The sequence below is a fragment of the Sinocyclocheilus anshuiensis genome, unplaced genomic scaffold (assembly GCF_001515605.1).
Source record: "Sinocyclocheilus anshuiensis isolate Anshui unplaced genomic scaffold, SAMN03320099.WGS_v1.1 scaffold226, whole genome shotgun sequence".
Classification (NCBI taxonomy): Eukaryota; Metazoa; Chordata; class Actinopteri; order Cypriniformes; family Cyprinidae; genus Sinocyclocheilus; species Sinocyclocheilus anshuiensis.
In genome coordinates this window covers 164414-186815 of record NW_015544137.1, presented here as the reverse complement: position 1 = coordinate 186815, position 22402 = coordinate 164414, and the positions used below count along the sequence as shown (strand labels likewise).

Genomic DNA, 22402 nt, shown 5'->3' with positions numbered 1-22402 from the left:
TGCCTGCCCTGCAGTAGAGGCCATGGTAGTGGCAGTTGATGTGCCAAAGCAGTCAATGCCCTCTCCAGGACCACAAGGCTGCCTGCACAGAATGTGCAGCGGGACATCGGTGTGATGGTCACGCGATGTGTGCCATGGCGCCATGCCCATCTCGGGACTCGGCTGTGTAACCAGTGCTGAAGTGGTCTCATATGGAGAAATCCGAGCAGCGTGACTGTGGCTGCGGATGCCATATGCCCCAGGAGTCTCTGAAATTGCTTTAGTGGTACCACCGTCCTGCCTCTGAAGGAGCTCAGGCAGTTCAGCACTGATTTGGCACATTCATTGGTGAGACAAAGTAATGTTGACCGAGTCCAGCTCCAAACTGAGATCCGAAGCCCCAAACGGCTGAGGTGCCGACGCACCAGGTCCCTGTGATTGCACAACATCTTGAACGGAACCTTGTGATGGGCCCAATTCAAGACTCGCAGATCCAGGGACATTCGACATACCCGTGGTGGTGCATCAGTGGGGAACCCTGCTGGTCAGCCCAGAAGGCATAGTGTCCTGGGACAGACCTGGCAAACAGGGTGTCACACCGACAAGATTCCCAGTTTCTCCGGAGGGACTGGCTAGAGACGTGTGAGGAAGCGTTGCATCCTTAAACCGTGGTCTCTTGGCCACTGGTGATAGGGGGTGTTGTGGGTGAGAGTAAGGAAGTGGTGCGTCTCTCACTGTCACTCCACAAGAAAGAGGAAATTGCTCTTTCTTTGAGTCCAGCTTTCTTTGTGAATTATGGAGACAGAAAGAAAAGGAAACAAAAGATTCTCTGCCAGGCCCTCTTTCAGAGGAAGGAGTGGTGCTGTTCCCGCCATCTCTTGAGAAAGACCAGCACCCTCCATCCCTGGGTTGCTGGGTCAGTCAGTCGCTGTGCACAGCTCATGCATCAACCTCAGGTCAGTACTGCCCTCGTGCATCTGTTTAAGTGACTTGGCTTGCTGAACTTGCAGGATCGCCATGGTGTGCAGGGCAGAGGCTGTTTGGCCCGCAGCACTGTAAGCTTTGGCAGCAAGAGCTGACATCAGCTTACAGGCTTTGGACAGGAGGCGCGGATGATTCTTCCAGCCGCGCTCCATGCCGAGAAACAAATCTTCCAGCCTTGAGCACTCAGGGTTGGGCGGTGTGTTCACCTCCAACCCAGTGCTCACGGTTGCCCGGGCAAGCACGGCCGTCAACTTTGGGTCCGATTCGGCGGAAGCCACAACACCCGATGGGCCCAACGGAATCTTCATCCTCAAAGGACAATAGCCCATCCCACGATGTTGCTATCGACATCTGATCCTCTGGCGGAGCCTCGAATGAAAGGCTGGGACCGTCATGTGATGGGCCAGTGGAATCACCTGGAAACTGTACGGGACAAGCGCTGCATGAGGAGTGGGAGGTCTGTGGGAACTGGCCCGGCGGATTTGCTCCCACTGTAATCCTCAAATCTCCCAGAGAACAAACCAACATGGCCCTGTGCTGTGCAGAGGAAACAGGATGGGTAGTGACAGAGGGGTCTCTTCCTTTCCTCAGAAAGGAGAGACGCGATCGCAGCGTCGCCATGGTAATGCTCTCACAGTACGGGCATGAGTCTTCAGTGTGCTCTATGCCCCGACACAGAAGACCGCGATCGTGGCCATCATCAGGGGAAAGGAAACTACCACAACCAAGAGGACATGGACAGAGTGGCATCTTGAAAAAAATGCAGACCATCCGCAATTTGCTCTTTTAGAGGAAACTTCTATTTTATTGTTGAAGCGCCCAGGGGAATCACCACTGCACCTAGGGAACACTGCTGAATGCGCCGTCACGCCTACAACCGAAGAGAGTGCGCTCATGAGGTGAATGGCTTTGTGGATTGTAAAAATACAACCACTTGGCACCGAAGCAAAAATCAGAATGATTACTGCCAGTACCGCCGCTCCTTATACTCAGAGTACGTAGTTTGCCTAGGGCACCAACTCCCAGGGGGTTGGGATGGGCACCATCCCAGTTGCTCAAAAAAAAACAAAAAAACTTTTGTTCTATATTAATATTAACATATACATATACGTAAATAAAAATATAAACATGAACATATATACATAATTATAAAAAATGCGTTTTACGGCAGTAGACAGGCGAAGCACACGTGGCACGCCATTCCCGCATCCACGTCCCCGCCCGTGCCCGTGCTCGCTCTCACCTCATGTTTGCGGCTGACTGCAAATGATCATAACTGATGGACAACTATGCCCGGGAAAAGACAGTAGTCAGTAAAAATCAGTAGTCCGGCACCGAGATAAGAAAAAGAAAAAAAGCCCAAGATGAAGCCTGTGCATCACTTTTAGGTACGTTCATAATCCTGTGAAACGTTTTTGGATGTTGACGTTTAATGCTTGGCCACCTTTTGCGATAGAAATGCTAGCCTCTATAATTTCTTCAACAAAAACATGTGGACATCATCACAACCTTTACAAAAACTAATCCTTAGTTTTATCGAAGTAAAACTGCTTAATTGGGGGCACAACAATACAATTCTGCTTAGGGCACCCATTTGGCCAGTAGCGGCCCTTATTGCCGCTTTATATACCCGTGTGTAGGGGGGAGTGGCTTAATGCAAAATCCACTCACCAATTCTCATTGGCCTTTTCTCTTAAACTCAGAGGTGATTGGGGCTCCCAAGTAAGACCCCTAATGTTGTCACGACATTACTCGTAGTGACCGATAGATAGAGAAAGCCTAACCTTGATAACACTGAACTTAGCCTTACAGTATCTCATTGTGGTTTTATGGTATTCACTTTTTTACCATTTTACATTTACGCATTTGGCGTATGCTTCAGACACGGGTCACGACGAGGCGTTCCCCCATAGCGACCCCTAGAGGACGCAGTTCGAAGTTCCCACGAAAGGGAACAACAATTTAGTTATTGACGAATAGTCCTTGTGACTCCCCATGTGACAACTAGCCCCGGTTGTGTACAACACTGCCACCTAATTTGAAAGTTACCGAACACAAACATTAGCAAAACAGGCCAGTCGTTTATGGTGGGATGGTAAGACTTGCTTGGCTCACCTTCAACAATGTTCCAGTGCAGCCTGCGGCTATCCAATGAGAGCCCAGCCCTCCTCCCCCTGCTCTCCTCTCCCGCCTCCTCCGCGAGCTCTCATCTCTCCGCTCCGCGTGCAGCCACTGATCGCTGCTGTCTCGCGGCGTTTGGAGATCTTGCACGCGCGCTGTATGGATGCTGAAGCTTTGGCGCTGCTATAAACGCAACACGGAATCAACATGTCCAACCCTCCGCACGACCCGTTCTACTCGTCCCCTTTCGGACCGTTCTACCGGAGACATTCACCGTACATGGTGCAGCCTGAGTACAGAATCTATGAGATGAACAAACGACTCCAGTCCCGGACAGAGGTGAGTTTGGCATCGCTCCACATGAGACAGTGACAGCTGTAGTTTGGGAAAAGTTATGTTAGCCTGTGCGTTTGCAAAATTATTCTAATTTTTTCCTAACTGGACAAAATTGAGAGCGTGAACTAAGTGATGAAACTATATGTTTTAGTTTGTAACTGACTTTGTGAGCACTGTAACCTTTCTCAAGCCCTTTTTTTAAATTTACACCATTTAGGCACTGTATACAGAAGCAACCACTTTGATCACTCATTAAAATCCATGTGGAGGTAATAAGTTAATGAACAGTGCAGAGCAATGCTGCTTCTCTTCCGACACAACTGTTTTAAATAAAGATTTAAAAATGAACTTCAACAATAAAAACTATACAAGCGTGGCTACTAATAACCTGGCCGATGATTTGAAGGATAAAGGAAATTAGTCAAATGTGTGAAAGATGCCAAAAGCACTTTATGGAAAAGCAGAAGCGTTTGATTTGCTATGTAAGAGAAAATAAACAGTCCCACAAACTTTCCTGCAAAAGTGATGTTAGCATTGGACTGAAAAGCATTACTTGATTTCAGTATTTTAGATGTATTCAGACCTTCAACATCTGCCTGTTGTCATCAGCACCAAACAGATGATCTTAATAATTATTAATAATATAAAAAAAATGTATATTGTTGTGGAAAGGTGAAAATTCAAGGCAACGTGATAGAATTTGAATTTAGTCTATTTGAATTTCACTTCACCAAAACCAAAACAGCCAATTAATTGTTGTCAAGATAACTATATATTTCTCATTCTCAAATTTTCAATTAATAACACAAAATATTTGAATCTTCATTGTTATGTATGTTGTTTATGGCATTTAACATCAAGGGAACTTTGCAATCTGACGGAGAGATCAGATGAAATAGTTGTATATATAGATGCCCACAGATCTCAGTAACGGTGAAAACAAACAAGCATAATAAGATTTTAGCATCACCTCACAAAAAACTAACAGTGACAACAAAAACAGCATAAATAAATCCAGCAAACAGTAAAACAATAATCCTTTAACAGTAAACACATCATTTATTTATTTTGCAGTGCATGTTGGGGACTCACATATACACTTAGCAAATCATCAGTACTGTTCTATATTACGTTTATTCAGACAACTCTGTAGTTGGGGGGAATATTGTTGGTCTAACATGTGCTTTTATGTCGATTCAAAGTCATTTTCATTTCCTTGTATCTGTGACTCAGAAAACCCATATGCTGGATGAAATGTAATTGCTTGCCTTTTTTAAACAGTGAAATCAGTTTAATGACAACAAAGCATGGACTTTATGTACTTGAAACACTTCCAGCATTTTTACCCCCTTTATTGTACTTTTAAAATAATACAGTACAACAGCTGTAAATAATAGCTGTAAATATTTGTGATGTGATACACGGACGTGTCTGTAATGCTGATCCCAATGGAAAATTGTTTTCTTCAAAGATCTGCTGGTTACACAATGCAAGTCTGCCCACAAATTCCCCTTGGGTCTCCTCTTGCAACCTCTAACTCCTCAAACCATCTCTGAATTCCGCTCACCTGTCAAAAAAAAAAGATCAATAATTACAGTATTTATTGCTATCACAATCAGTCATACCCATTTGTGATGTTATACTGTATACAGAACAGCTTTTGAAAATTATCTTAATTGTCCCAATTAAGCATTAAATAAGCTAATGAAGTGCACTGTAGCCTATTGCTGTTGCAGTTCTGGCACGTGAGCCTCTGCTCATGTGTTTGATGGAGGTGTTGTAACTTTAAGGAGAACTGGGCTGTATTGCAGAGATGCAATGGAACAACATCATGAATAATGCATAAGCAGTGGCCCAAACCCTGAAGACTTCCATTCTGAAACGCCACTTACCAAATGGCCTATATTAAACATGTGCCAATATATCATTTTAATCTTCACAACCTCACTTTGGCATAAAAGGGCATTTGCTAAGATTAAATCTTTACATGTGTGATCGATCTTGATAAGATATTTCATTGTGAGGGTAACAATAAGTTTAGTTGATGAATGTGTTTTGCTTCTGGAAACTGTTGCAATCTGGGACTCAAAAGGGGTAAAAAGAGGAAAAAGTATACAGAGAAATATAATTAAGAAAAATATATTTTTAAAAATATTGTTAAAGTATAATTTAATTTGATTCAGATTTGTTTGTTTTTTATTACTCGTAAAGGTTTCCAAAATTAATAAACACATTGTTATTGGAATCAATAATTGACTCTGTGTATCACACTTTGTATCACAGCAGTCAGTTCAGCAATGTATATCGTTTTTGCAACACCTACTGCGCACCACTCAGCAGTTGCATCGTTCTAGAAAAGTCTGGAACAAACATTCTGACACCTTGTTTACTGTTTTATACCTGCAACATTTGGTACCTCCAATGTTTTCATGTTTCTTTGAGAATTTTGTATAGATTGGTAGGCTCAAATGAACAAACATCCCTGCTCTGTGCACACATATCCATCTGGCAGATGGTAGAAATGTTTGTAAAAGGTCTGATATCTTGCATCCCTTTTGCAAGATATCAGAGCCTGTGCAGAGCTAGAGCCTTGCCACGGCAGCATAATAACGCAACTCTATTGCTAATATCTTTGCAAACAGTGAGCGCAGTATTTATTAACCAAGCCCGCTGATGTGCATTTGAAGCCAGTGGTAATTTAGCACAGATTTTACAGGGGAGAGTTCCCCCCACAGCCATCCATCATGTAGACATGCAGACTTTCTTAGTTTAAGAGCTGCAGGCAAACACTGAAACAACAGGGGGAGCGAAGCGCTAAAGTAGCCACTGTCAAACAAAGGTGTTTAATAACCACTTGGCTCTATATTTCTCTGCATCAGTCATTTAATGACTGTACATTAAAGCTAGCTAATTGATGTATTAGTGCTTAAAAACATGGGAATTACGCTCCATGGTGCACATCACATGACTGGAGTGAAAGTAGAATTGAACAAAAGCAGGAAGGAGCTCAGGAAAGCTAGACAAGAGGGCTCAAGAGTCCCGACTCTTGACTCGAGTGTTCTCAGTACAGAAGCTGGTGATTGATGTATTTTATTGTCCAGAGGCTAAAACTGTTAAGCCCATTTGCTGGCAGCAAACTAACTTCAGAAGAGAGCAGTTCGAGTTTTGCGTTTTAAAGAGCGCCAGAGAGTTTGTCATGAAATGGAAAATTGTAATAATATATATTGTTCAAATATTTTCTCCAATCCCAGCTTAATATCTTAAAGTCACCAATCATTCATCAGTTGATTCCCTTGAAAGTGTAAATAATGTGATTCTATAGTGTAATCAAAACATTATTTTTTGTTGCTATCTGATAGATCTAGTTTTTAATGTCAAAAGTGAAGTTTTTTGGCTGTTAGTATGAATATGTTAGCCTTAAGGTTATCTATAAGCTTGTGTGTTCCAAAACACTGACAAAATTTGCATTTAGAAGATGTATGCATTCAAAATGTAGTCTCTCTACCATCAATACAGAGCGTTGATTTTGATGACATCATACTGTACATCAGTTTCTCATCAGATTTTCTGCCCAATCAAATGCTTTCTAGAATCCGAAGCATCCCGCCCCCTAAAGCTGCTGAAACTTCAGCTGAAATCAATCGCTTGTTCACACATTTAGTATGTTCTATATGGCAAAAGACACATAGCACACTATGTAAGGGATAGGGAGCGATTCACATAGTTTAAACATGCTTTCCATTGGGTGTAGGGCTGTCGCGATAACTGCAATATCGTAATACTGCGCTATTGACGAGCAAACCGCAGAGGAATGCAAGAACCACAGGAACCGCCATTTTTGCGTGTTTTCTTTTTTCATAGGATTATGCCCTTCTCATTTTACACTTCGTGCATGTGTACTGAATATTAAATAAGTGCTAATATCTTTGCAAACAGTGAGCGCAGTATTTATTAACCAAGCCCGCTGATGTGCATTTGAAGCCAGTGGTAATTTAGCACAGATTTTACAGGGGAGAGTTCCCCCCACAGCCATCCATCATGTAGACATGCAGACTTTCTTAGTTTAAGAGCTGCAGGCAAACACTGAAACAACAGGGGGAGCGAAGCGCTAAAGTAGCCACTGTCAAACAAAGGTGTTTAATAACCACTTGGCTCTATATTTCTCTGCATCAGTCATTTAATGACTGTACATTAAAGCTAGCTAATTGATGTATTAGTGCTTAAAAACATGGGAATTACGCTCCATGGTGCACATCACATGACTGGAGTGAAAGTAGAATTGAACAAAAGCAGGAAGGAGCTCAGGAAAGCTAGACAAGAGGGCTCAAGAGTCCCGACTCTTGACTCGAGTGTTCTCAGTACAGAAGCTGGTGATTGATGTATTTTATTGTCCAGAGGCTAAAACTGTTAAGCCCATTTGCTGGCAGCAAACTAACTTCAGAAGAGAGCAGTTCGAGTTTTGCGTTTTAAAGAGCGCCAGAGAGTTTGTCATGAAATGGAAAATTGTAATAATATATATTGTTCAAATATTTTCTCCAATCCCAGCTTAATATCTTAAAGTCACCAATCATTCATCAGTTGATTCCCTTGAAAGTGTAAATAATGTGATTCTATAGTGTAATCAAAACATTATTTTTTGTTGCTATCTGATAGATCTAGTTTTTAATGTCAAAAGTGAAGTTTTTTGGCTGTTAGTATGAATATGTTAGCCTTAAGGTTATCTATAAGCTTGTGTGTTCCAAAACACTGACAAAATTTGCATTTAGAAGATGTATGCATTCAAAATGTAGTCTCTCTACCATCAATACAGAGCGTTGATTTTGATGACATCATACTGTACATCAGTTTCTCATCAGATTTTCTGCCCAATCAAATGCTTTCTAGAATCCGAAGCATCCCGCCCCCTAAAGCTGCTGAAACTTCAGCTGAAATCAATCGCTTGTTCACACATTTAGTATGTTCTATATGGCAAAAGACACATAGCACACTATGTAAGGGATAGGGAGCGATTCACATAGTTTAAACATGCTTTCCATTGGGTGTAGGGCTGTCGCGATAACTGCAATATCGTAATACTGCGCTATTGACGAGCAAACCGCAGAGGAATGCAAGAACCACAGGAACCGCCATTTTTGCGTGTTTTCTTTTTTCATAGGATTATGCCCTTCTCATTTTACACTTCGTGCATGTGTACTGAATATTAAATAAGTTAGTAATGATAACATAATGTGTACCATGCTGATTTGTACTGAGGCTCCGTAGATTTGCACTTAACAAGACTAAACAGACAACGAATGAGAGAGAGATCAACTGAGCATGTGCGATTACTTGCGAGTCATATATATTTGTAAAAGTAGGTAGTCATGTCCAAGGAAAGCCAAATCTCTGTCTTAGCATTGACGCATTGGTCAGCTGAGCCTTCTAACGTGGCACTCAGTTAAAATGATTTCAACAGCGTTTTTCATTTTGTCTCTCTTTGAATGAATCAGCGTTTTTGAACGTGTAGTTGAATGAACGGTTTAAAGACTCACTCAAAGACAGTCCCTTTCCACCACCTTGTGGCGCAACAATGTAACTGCACTGGCTGATAGCCCGTCTAGAAAGTCTCTTATCCAGTCGGATTCGAGGATCAGAATGAACTGTTATACATATAGACTAACAATAGCCTAACAATCTTATTGTCAGCTTTATGTTCTGTTATGTGGATCGATATTTTGCCATTCTCTTCTGTTTACTTCACTTCCTTTTTCAACACTATTTGGTTTCAGTTTCATTGGTTTCTGAATATGACCTCGGCTCGTTATATCGTAACACATACACACACAGTTTATATATATATATATATATATATATATATGGCGATAATCCCACATACCTATTGATGTGGGATTATCCACATCATTTATTTAAAACAGTTGTGTCGGAAGAGAAGCAGCATACCCACATACCTAATCCCCCACGCTATTGAGCTACTCAAAATTACTGCAAGGGAAATTCCTTCACCGCGACAGCCCTAATTGGGTGAACAAAGTCTGGTTTTGCATCAGTGTCAAGCGAGCCTCCTCAGAGTGGATCATATGCATCAGTTGATGTGGACCACAAAACATATCCGACCCATCTGAATTTTATGCAGAATGTCATATTTTAAAGCAATGGAGGAGATTTAGGCATTATAAACAGCACTGATTGGTAGAAGAGATAACATTGGTGCCATGCACCTATAAATTACACTATTTTTAAACGACTCATCATCAGCTTTTCTAAAAATGATCACTGTTTATCTTTTTTTCCTGTAGTAACAGTTTAAATTCTTAAGGGGTAAACTATTAGACTTAATAGAATACAACTAGATAAAAATTTGATTTTGACAGGCTGACACGTAAATGAAATGCTTTTGTAAAACGCTATTTTTTAAAAAGGGAATGAGTCACTAGATATGTCCTGCCCTGACTTCCTGTTTCAGTGTAAATTATGTTAACACATTGAATAACTATGTGCATTTCAAGGCAGTTCAGTTTGACTTTAATAAAGGGGGCATGTTTGGGAAACCTGCTTGAAAGCAATCATTTTACACCCTTCAAGGTGTGTTTGTTGGTAGTGGCAGTGGTTTGCATTATGTGAAATATTCCACCAGTTAACGGAAGGCTGTTAAGGAGTCTAATACTGAATATTTGCAATTCACTTAACAAGAAAGTAGTTAGCATTAGTTACAGATACTGATTTGCCTATGGAAATTTCCAACTTAAAACTAGCAGGTTCTCTTGTTCAAGAACTTCAGTGCATTTTCTTTTCATGTAAAAGCAAATTTTTTTGGATGTTTTTCCAAAAACAGTTGGTACATTTAAGCAGTTTCTAAAAAAATGTAAAATCATGTATACTCGCATGACATGAGGCCTCAAATCAGTAGTCTAATAAAAGCCGTTTTTACATGGTGTGGGTCACCATTTGGTAAGATCACATGACCAGCTGAAAAGGTACAGAAGCTGTCACTGGGGTAGGACCCTTTCAAAAGGGACTTATATGTACCATATATGTACTGATATGCTCCCTTTAGATACAAAGGTACTGCCTCAGTGACAGCTTTTGTACCTTTTTTCTGAGAGTGTATCAAAGACTGTATATACTGTATACCAAGATGATTCACTCATATTACTATGAATAGGTGAAAGTGCAAAGCACAATATGATGGAATAAGTCACACCTTCTAAATATAAGAGCCAATTGGTTAATTCATCGCATCCCTGCAGCTGCCATTAGAAGCTTTAGAAGTTGAAGTCAGATTTTGTGGCTAATTTGAAATATTTGTGATTTATGCAATCATTTTTTAAAGTAGTTTAGGACACTTGTATGCCCAAAATGCTTGCTGCCCAGATGCATTGCAAATATGGCAGCTGAGTGAATTGGCTTTCCTTGAAATGGACTTTGATACTGTTCACTTTATCTTCATTACCCTGCTGTTTTTGGACAATTTAACTTGAAATAAATTAACCATGGCTAACTGTAAAAAGAACACTTATACAATAGCATGCTTTTGCATGATTCTGCATCCATGCCATTAGGTCCAAGCTGACTTCTGTGTCAGCCTGTGCAGCATAAACCAAAAAAAAAAAGGTGGCTGATAAGCCATATCGAGTTTTGTACTCTTTCAAACGTGCATTTGGACATGTTTGCCTTGAGGCCTGCATGCTGAAAGAGCATCAAACATGTTTGCTGCCATTTAAAAGGTTTGCTGGAAAACCTGCTGCATAAGCATATGCAAATAAGCATGCTGGTTAAAATTCAGAGGAGGAGTTTCGTCAACCTCAGCTGGTATAAGTTCATTAGCATAACGCTTCTTAAAGTCCCCCTGTAGTCAAATATTTTATCCCTTAAAACTTATCTTTGATAATCAAAATGACATATTTAAATTTTTTTTCTTGTGAAAATAATTTTCTCATGCCTTAAAATAGCTTGAATGTAACTCAACACCCTTGCCTCATTTACTATATGCTGATCTATGAATATGCAAATTAGCCCCGCCTCCACTCACTCACACCAGCCAGCGCCTCCTGATTCACTGAAATGTAGTAAACGCAAAACAATGGCATACACGGATAATGACTGATAAAACTATGTTTTTACTAGCGGACAACTACAGTGAATACAACTGTAGTAACCGCAAAACAATGGCATACACGGATAATGACTGATAAAACTATGTTTTTACTAGCGGACAACTACAGTGAATACTGTAATATTCGTTAACGTTACTTACTTGACGATGTTGTGTCCTCAAAATGCCTTGAAGACTCGAATACGGCTGTTTGTGATTCTTAATTCGTGCCCGCGAGCATACATACGCGTGTGAAGTGCCGACGCCGATGCGGGAGAGGTGGGTCTGACTCCGGGCTACTTTTACACGTTGTGTACTTAAATTTTACCACTGTTATACTTAAAGTATACTTTTATATACTAGAAAGTGGGCCAATTTAGTCCCAAGGAGTATTGAAATAGTACACTTACAAGTATACTACTAGTACACTGATATTTGTATACTTACTACATAAAGTATACTTAAAAATATACTTGAACTTTACTTAAGTATACTTAATAAAATAAACTTGAAATATACTACTTTTTGGTAAGGGTAGACAAATAAACAACATAAAAAACTTGATTTTCACTACAGGGGGACTTTAATATTCACAGGGTTGGAAAGAGTGAGACTAAAAAGAGAGGTCACTAAGAAGACAACAAATGAAAGGCTAACTTTATTAATCTGTCTAATGGTTTTGGAATGGAATGTGTTTATGCAAAGAAGCAGTGCGAGTTCACAGCGGCATTTCGTTTTGATCTGAGAGCGATCGATAATGCATTTCACTGTGGAGAAACTCAGTCTCAAAGACCTCAAGGTAAACCAATCATCGCAGCTCCTCCACAGTCCCATAAGAGCTTAAAATGGCACCAAATGGCAAATCAGTCTAACCATGTCCATCATCATTTATATTACATGTTGCCTAATTGATTTTGTAGGAAGCAGGTGATGGACAATGGATTGTGTTTTAAGAGCACATGAAAAGTCTAGCATAAATTGATGTGCCCAAATTGAAGAGTTTTGTTAAGCAATCAGCCGTGTAGGACTGAGAAATATCTAATGATTTCACTATCAATAATGTATCACTGAATTTTTTTCATTTTTAATGGCAGCAGTGGACTTACAAGACTTTAAATTTTATTTTGCGCTCTCTATGGGATGAAGATAGCGTACAAACCTCTTATCAATTGGCTGCATTATGCAAAAACAAGTTATGGGGTCACGGCTGAAATGTGACATATTACATTGAAAACAAAACAAAAGTAAAAAAAATGGATTCTCTGGAACAATAAGGTGGCGTTTAAACTGGCAGGATACTAGGACAATAGTCCCACCTTTTTCCTGCGGCTTTCCCAAAGTTCCTTCCAGGCTACACTGTTGCGCTGATAACAGATAAAGAGGGATAGCCCATTTTACCAACTTCCTGTTTTCAGACTTTTTCTGTACAGATCATATTTTTGATTCCTTTTGTCCAGCCCTGAGCGATGATGTTTTTGAGGAGCCTCGGGTGTGTTATCATTGATAAAATATCAAGTTCTCAGCTGTGTTCTGCATGGGTTGGTTTCTCAATGCACCTCATCAAAATTTGGATGGGTTGTGAACCTACATAAATGTTTTTCTAAACTAGCTCAAAATGCTTGAATGTTGTGTTTACTAACACAGGTGTGCATTTAGAAATGTATACACTATCGTTCAATGGTTTGGGGTCGATCTTGGTGTAAGATTTTGAAGAAGTCTCTTATGCTCACCAAGGCGGCATTTATTTGATCAAAAATACAATAAAAACAGTAAAATATTATTGTATTGTACTGTTTAAATATATTTTAAAATATAATTTATTCTTGTGATGGCAAAGCTGAATTTTCAGCAGTTATTAATCCAGTCTTCAGTGTCACATGATCCTTCATAAATTATTCAAATATGCTGATTTGTTGCTCAAGAAACATTTTTTTGTTGTTGTTGTTGAAAACAGCTGTTCGGCTTAATATTTTTGTGGAAAGCATGACTCTTTGATTAATCGAAAGTTAAAAAGAACAGCATTATTTGAATCTTGTAAAATTCTCTTGTCACTTTTGATCAACTTAATGCATCTTTGCTGAATAAAAGTATTCATTTCTTTAAAAATTACTGACCCCAAACTTTTGGACGGTAGTGTATGTATGCTGTGCATTGTTGGCTTCAGTGGTCCAGCGCTGTGTCATATACGGTGAGGACTTTCTAAAGGGCATTAGTTTACTTCCCCTTGCCTTATTTAATTAGCATAATTCAGATCATGTGCACCTAACCATATTCAGTCCTAAATATTGTCGACATCCAGTTGTTCTTAAAAAACAGCAAAACAAGGACAAGCAAGCGAGAATAGCTTGCTTAAAAATACTCATAGATGTTGTTTATACTGTCGTTGTTTACTAAAATGAGGTATCATGAATCGATGCATGAATTGTTTACATGCTTACTGCCATTTCTACTGTGGTTTTGGCTTGTTTACGTTGTTAGTATTCCCTGAGATCTGTCGGCGGCTGTCACTGATATGTAGGTGGAAGAAGTTCAACAGCAGTTGTACAAACCCTGCGCGTGATTGCCCACACACAGCTCTGTTCAGCTCATCCAATACCTTGTGTACATTTCATGAGTCCTGAAAGGTGAGTCTAAATGGAGTCTGCCTGGCTGAGGACTTTTTAAATGTCATTTCGCAGATGAGGATATATAAGGACAATTTACACCTATTCCCATGTTGCCTTCATTGCAGTACCATTCAAAACAGAGATGTTGATACTCCTCGTAGTATTATTAAGGCTGGATCACACTGCCTCTAAATAAAATCAGTATTCCAACCATTCTAAAACTGACTGTTGGATTTAAATGGTTAGGAAACATGACAAACAAACACCAACAGGAAAAACACTGATCCAGAGCAACCCAGTAACCGCTAGAAGTTGGTGTTTGTTGGGCTCCAAACTTGCATGTAAATGATGCCATTTTAAACAAAAACTATTATGAGGAAAGATATCATAATAAAATGTTATTTTATTAACAATATTATGAAATTAAATACAAATATTATAATAAATCTAAATATTATAATAAAACTAAAACAACAAAACTATAAATGTGCTCTACAATGCTAACAAAAACTAGAAAGGATTACAGGAAAATTACTGTAGTTTATGTATTTTCGGTTAATTATGGATGATTGATTTATTTAAGGTTAGATAGGACAAACTGTTGTTGATTCAGTTATATTATTTACCTTATATTGTTTATTTTATTGGACTGTGTCCACATAGTCCACAGTTAGCTTTTTGTACATCACTAGTGGCAGGTAAATCTGACACAGACCCCAAAATTATACATCAACATGCACAAACTTAGGCAAAAGCCTAAAGGTGCAACCTCAAACAAAACTCGCAAAGATTCAATGGCATAAATCTTGTACATTTTAACAAATTTAGTAACATTTTTATCCAAACCGACTTACATTGCTTTTTTTTTTTTTTTTTTTTTTACAAATGAAATAAATTCTGCAATAGAGGACATTTTAAAAATCAAAATTCAAAACAAAAATAAAAACTACTGGAACTGTTGAAAAAAAACCCTCCATATTAGTGTGTGTGTGTGTGAGAGAGAGAGAGAAAAGTATAAATATCAGTTAGTTGGTTTGTGTACAGTATGTTGTAAAAAACAGCCACTATTGTTATTTACCGAGGATATGGGACGTTGTTGTCTCTCTAAGCTCTTGGATCTACCATAAATCCGAGCTGCTTGGCCCCTGCGGAGCAGTGACTGGGTCGAGAGCCACCATTGGCACATTGATGAATCCCTTTAGATGTTCCAATCAATACGGCTTTATCTTCAGGCAACCCGCGCAGACGCCCATGTTAGTTCACCTGAGGTCCTGAAGGACTGTTCGGTCGGTGCGCTGTACATCAAAGCTCACTATCAGCTATAGCATGCTAGACAGGTACAATCAGCACTGAAGGCAGGAACCTCTCATTTTCCATGTCAGCTACAGATTACTGATCTATAGCCGACTCTCCCTTGGCTGCAATGTTATATGTCATCTTTATCAAACATGATCTATGTCTCTGAAATGCAGCAGCTTTGGTTTATTCCATCAGTCAGTCAAGAGCAAAAAAATAAAAAATACAAGAATAGAGCAACAGGGGTGCACAGATATATCACTATAAATGCAAATCACATCGCTAGGGAACTATGGTACAGTATAAGAAATGATCCTATTTAACTGTTAAAAAATGCAGTCCTTTCCAACTTTGACACATACCTGTATGCAGGTTTATTACTGTTTGCAAGGGCTGCTGAGGCATTAAATAGGGTTGATTAGTGCAAATGGGTGATCAGATTTCCTATTGATTGTGACAGTGCTGATTGCCTTCCAGATAAATTAAATCCTATAACTCTGAGTTCTGCTGCAGATACTGATAATGCTGTTAGCGGCCATTCATGCTCTTCCGTAATTAGCTTATATCAAAGTAATTAAAACAATGACAGTGTAAAGTAATTACATTACATGCTAACTCAATATTTCGTCTGTGTTATCTCAACCTGTATGCTCGATATCTTGTTTTCAGAACATAATGGAGGGCCCTTTCACCATTTTTGAACATGTGGGTCATTATATTCATTACGTCCTGAAGCGATTTCACAGAATGTCTATGTTGATTGTGATTTACAAGACAAGGCTAAAATAGGGCTAAAAAGATAATCATTGTAAAATTATAATTGTAAAACTATATATTGACATACATTTTATGTTATGCTTTTTAAATAATATTATGACCAATACAATAAACAAGTAAAAGGTATTATTATTGTTATTAATGACATTGAATTTTTTGGAAATTGACTTTTAAAAGTTTTTTTTTTTTTAAGATTTTTTTATTTTATTTTATTTTTATTTTATTTTTTTTCGTTAAACAGTAATGTAGTAAAAAAGTAATATTGTGAAATTTCTTATTTACAGTAATCTTGCTGACCCTAAACTTTGAACAGTAGTATATATTGTGTATTTTTAGACCTGTCTTTTTAGACTAGACCATAATAAACACTATGAATGTTCTTAAACTTTAGATCTCCATCACAGTTATTAATCAGGACCTAACCTGAGGTCAAAGGTCATTGGTGTTGAGGAGGTCATTGGTGGTGACTGTACAGTTAAGATGGATCCCCCTGCGGGCCATTGACCCATTATCAGGAAGATGTTAGAGTGGAGAAGATCAATGAACACTCAAAGAGAGCAGTCAACACCTGCTGATACAAACACTGTTTGATAAGCTCAGCTCAAGAGTGGCCATCAATGAGCTGCAAAGAGATATTGAACTGTAAAGAGCTCAGAGAGTTGTGGGATTTAAATCACCACTACATTGTCGCTGTACATTGTGATGCGATATGACTAAAAAGGAGATGTACTTACAAGTCAGAGACAGGACAACAACGTCTGTTTTACAGACCTGAAAAGAGTCAGTCATTAGTAGGGCTGGGTTGACAATAATTACTCGATTTTAATTAGTCCTTATTTTGATAAACCAATATGAATACTTAAATCCCAAGATCGATTTTCTGTGCTGTTTTCAGTTCAGAAGTGTGAACAAAACTTCACTAAACATTATGTGTAGCGTGGCCCCTATCCAATAATTGCGATAAGCTTTGTGTTTTTTTTTTTTATATGAAACATAGTCTCAGCTTTCAAATTCGGTCAATTTTATCATGAAATTTAAACAATAAATATCATTTGGCACTCTTTAATGTGGCGTGAGAGATTGCTGTAGCTGCCTCAGTTCAAACAGCAGCATGGAGCGCATTTCAACCAATCATCTCTTCCTCTTTTCCACTAGTTATAGCACAAAATAAACATAAATGAACATCAGAATGTATGTTGAATGATACAGTACAACTTGCTAAAATGTATCATCTCTCATGTAATCACCCAATCAGTGTTTCAGCCGTGAAAATACGTCAATAAAACAGCTTGTAAACAATATATCACGTAACAATACATTTTTACAGGAAAGCCATTCAGTGTCCATAGAAAAAAAAAAATACTCTAGAGAGGTGCATTTTGATTAATATATGCAGTAGATAACATATTCATTATATTCTTACTTAACCTGTTAGTGATGTTTCATTTATTTTATGTTTGAATATTTTTTTTCATAAAAAAAGTTAGTTATGTTTATATTGCAACAATTCAAGTAGAAACCTGATATCATTAAAACGTTCATATAAAACCTGCCTTATGTGCAATTTAAATGTTTGTATACAAGTCAGTTTTTATTTGAGTGTTGATTATTGTATCTTAAAATAAACGGCAATTGAATTTGTACTGTTCCAGTAATTTTAACCTTTTATGTTATAGTAATGTACCATAGTAATGTATAGTAGTCTGCAGCAGTTTTTCTTAATATATATAAACTTGACTTAAAATATATCCAGATATGACTTCATATATATATATATAAATTAATATTGAATCGAATCAAGAGCTTGTGAATTGGAATGTAATTGAATTGTGAAATCTGTATCAATACCGAGCCCTAGTGATTACGACGTTTGTTTTATCCTCAATACTTTGCCAACCCACAAGAGGCCAAGATGGGGAAAAAAGGTAAAAATGAAGAAAGCTGGATTATCTGATGAAATCATGCATTCTGCTGAGTGTGACTAAGGTATAATCACAATCGCAAACACACATTCACTCATTCACAACACACAAGCAGAAAGCAAGGGAAAGAGTGTTAGCCAGAAATGTGTGTCTTGGGTGATAGTGCTGTGCTAATAACCAGCTGTGTTGGACAACATCAGACTCCTGCCTTATTGAATGGAAAAGCGATCACCGTTGTCAAAACTGATCACTCACTTACAGTGACTAAGACGGCAGGTCGTAATAGGGCACTGACTCCCAAAACACAGAGCAGACGAGACTGCTTCCTCCACACTTAAAAACAGCGCTTCTCGTATACGGGATGCAGGACTAAAGGGTCTCCAGGGTCGGCCACTATACAATGTGATGCTGCCTGAAGTCGACAGCCCTAATTGTAAACATCTGAGAGGGCTTGTGATCTGTCACCAGGCAACATCGGCTAGATGGCAACATTGACCTAAACGACGTCTGTTAGAATCAGAGCTCTGTCAATCACAGGAATGCCGCAGAGTCTAATTTTACATACGCTGAGTATGTTCGCAGCTAGCATGCCATCTGATAGAGTGGCCTTAATTTAATTCAAGTCAATTAGCGAATATTCCCATTAGTAGTGGATTTGTAGGATCTAGGTGCCCTGGATGTACATTATTTATAATGAATTTTGTTGTTATTGTCAACTTTTAATAACAGTGCACCGGTGCTCTCTGCATAACCTTTAATCTTTCATTAAGGAAAACTTGCATTTATAAGCACTGAGCTCATGTCATTTGAATGCTAGATCGCAGAATTGTCTCAAAATGAGCTTTTAGGAGAAAAGAACACGACATCAGGGAAGGTAGGTTCTAAACTGATGCTCTCGGGGTTGGGGTTAGGGTTAGGATTTTGTGTTTCTTAATTATAGATGGTAATTCAAAAAGCACACAGAGGTACATGTCAGTGGATGATTACATTAATGTTAAACTTGAGCTTTTGAAAACAACCCCAAGAAATGACGTACACAAATTATATTTATTAAAAGAAAAAACTACATATAAAAATATTGTGTGTGTGTGTGTGTGTATGTGATGTGCTGCTCAAGAAACATTTCTTATTATTAGCAATGTTGAAAACAGTTGTTATGCTTAATATTTTTGTAGAAACTGATTTTCTTCAGGATTCTTATCGTTCAAAGAACAGGGTTTATTTGAAATGGTAATGTTTTATAACATTATAAATGTCTTTACTGTTAATTTTAATCAATTTAATGCATGCTTACTGAATAAAAGTATTAAATTCAAACATTTCCTAAACATTTGAATGGAAGTGCATTGTACGGAAGTGTATCACAAAAATGAGTGGAGCTATACACAAAATATTTTTTTATCATTTTCACTCCTATTAAATAGACTTGTAAGAATGACAAAGCATATCACACAATATAATTAACTCGTATTAATTAACCGTGACTCTCCTTCTTCCCCAGGAGAGTGATAGTATGTGGTGGGATGCGTTTGCTACAGAGTTCTTTGAGGAGGACGCTACATTGACCATTGCCTTCTGCCTGGAGGATGGACCAAAAAGATACAGTAAGATTTAAGCCTTTATGCAAATTTGCTTGTACTGGTGCCAGATAAAAACAGTGCTTGATGTAAGATGACTGTGATATTGTGTCTATGGAGTCTGAAAATGTACAGTAGAAGGCAATGATCCATACAAATCTGTAAAGAACTTTGATTCAACTAAATCCGCCTTCCAGATCTTATTGACTTTTATTGGTCTTCCAGGAAACATGTTCCCTAAACATCACATAAAAACAGCACTGTGGTTAATGGCCTTGCATCTCACTATGGAGAACTAGACTAAGAAAGTGTTGTAATTGGTAAACTGGCTTGCAAGGTTCATATTTGTGAATTATTTTATCTGCAGCTCTGCCAGAATTTGTCTAAACACCTTATGAGAGAGTAATTGTTTGCAGTGAGCTCCCTAATGTAGTTTTGGCTGCATTTGCAATAACTCTGCTAGCCTGTCCATCTTTTTTTCTTTTCTGCACACCTTTCCTATCTTTCCCTCTAATGATTTAAGCTGTGTTGTCTGTTCTTATTGAGTTCTCTGCTTTTGGTTAGTCATGCAGAACACTCTGCCTGTTACAAAGAACGTGTGAGTCAAACATTCACTGAAGCCCCCTCCCTTCCCGGGGGTCTTTGTAGTGCTGATAGATTCAGAAATATATACTTTTATTATGCAAACTGAATATGCCATTCGACTGTGGGCAGCATTACAATAGCCTCAGTTTTAGCCTCTTTTCAAGACATGGCAGTTTATTTTTCTTCATTTTGTGAAGTTTGAATAGTTTTAATTGAACAAAGATGTAAAATTCAAACACTAAACTGTTTAATTTGTCATTTAAAATGTCTTTTCCCCAGCAAATGACAAGTTTCAAAGTTTTTTTTTTTTTGTATGTTAATTCTACATTGCAGCATGTAATTTTTTGTAATTCTCACAAACACCATTTAAAAGTGGAAACACCAAAGCTTGCATCGGCTCCGGAGGCACATAGGGAACCAATCCCCCATATCAATTGGGAGGGAGTTCAGTCCGTCTCTTGTGACAGCTCATCTTTAGTCTTCAGAAATGACTCCTCTTAGTTTCAGCCACAAACATACACCCTCACTCCATTAATGTCACTCACACACAAACACAAGCACTGCATTCTACATTTGCTCGGGCCTTTTATAAATGTCTCAATCCTCACTCTACCAAGCATCGTTAAGGGTTTTCTGCATCGGTACAGCCTCGCATTAGTATGCGTGTTTTATTCTTGCTTGTCTTTGTATGACATGTTTACAGTAATCACTGTTCAGGTTCCGTTGAGTAACTCGTTCCTCTGCTTTACATTTCAAGACATCAGATCAAAGATAGCCCAAGTATTTACCTGTATTTACTAGTATTTACCTGTTTATTAATTCATTATTCCAAATAAGGTCATATCGCACACATCCAGTGTTGCATTTTAAATGCACTCTCTGGAATACTTGATTCTGTGGTCAGATGATTTGTATTACGTCCACTAACCTGTAGAATGTATTTGTTGTCCCAGATAACCTTAGCTGAAGCTTTTAGGTAATCTACAAGTAAACTAATAAAATAATTTAATCTTTAATCAATATGTACATTTATTTATTTATTTGGTAAGTAGCCTAGTAATACACCGGATAATGTACAGTCAGCAGCCAGTCATCACTGCAAATAAACCTTAAATAAATGATAACTGTACAATAACTGACTTAGGTCTAATGAAATTATTTCTATGTTATATTTTATATTTCTAAGTTACATTAAATATGAAGAATTTTTGAGAATATCTTTGTTTTCAGCATAATTAAGCTAGAAGATATTGGCACTCAATTATTATTAGTACATTATTCTGCACTAAATTAAACATGAAATTTTCTATACAGAAATGCATACATGTAGCATAGTTTACTTATGTATTTTCTTTTAACTTTTCAGTTTTATTTATTTATTTATTTTTCAGGCAAAAATAAAAGAATGATGCTCAACCAACTTTAGAGGAGGTTCAACTTAAAAAAATAAAATAAAAAAAAACCTCCTTAAATTATTTATTTAAAAACAGTGGCATTTCTGCCAACTTCAAGGCCTTCATTACCCACCCAAAAATTTTTATTTACTCATTATTTATTTTACGTTCATAGTTCCCTAGATGCCTGGTCACATTGCATGTTAACAACTGCTTTAAATAAAGAAAGACTCGTAATGGTTGTTAAAACTTTAATGGGTATAGCTGAATAAATGAAGTTAAAGGCTTAACATGATTAAACTTAAAAACTCTCTTCATAGTTAATAATAAAAACTTCAGTACTGAGAAATCTCAGACCATCTCCAAAAGTATCTAAAATATCCCTTACAAGCATAAAAACAAGAAGCATTGACGTTTAAGAGACAAAGACTTTGCACTTATATTCACCAAAATATATAATATAAGATGTGGGCGTTATTTCACCGCAGTACCATTGTGGATGGATAGATAATGGATGGATTATTGAAATCCATTAGTTCAAATGGCCTCACTTTCTCTGTCTCTTTTCTCTTTCTCTCAATCTCACTCTCCAGGACTGAAGCTCAGTTCTGTCTTATCCTTCTAGTCTTCTATTTTTTATCTCCTGAAGTGATAAAAGATTAGTTTCTCCATTGTATGTTTCTCTGCATATCTATTTGTTTAATACTAATTATATTTTAATAGAAATAATAAA

At 38.0% G+C, this 22402-nt stretch overlaps 1 protein-coding gene across 3 annotated transcripts in view; it reads left to right on the top strand.

The window, feature by feature from the left end:
• Positions 1-3043: 3043 nt before the first annotated feature.
• Positions 3044-22402, top strand: part of LOC107694979 (LIM domain-binding protein 2-like) — a 54229-nt gene continuing 34870 nt past the window's right edge. The window contains exons 1-2 of one of the 3 annotated variants that reach the window (XM_016494732.1): positions 3044-3423; positions 19615-19717. In XM_016494732.1, coding sequence (XP_016350218.1) covers positions 3292-3423; positions 19615-19717 — 235 coding nt within the window. In that variant the 5' untranslated portion in view covers positions 3044-3291. The remainder of the gene's footprint in view (positions 3424-19614; positions 19718-22402) is intronic. The other 2 variants (XM_016494731.1, XM_016494730.1) reach the window with 2 other exon arrangements.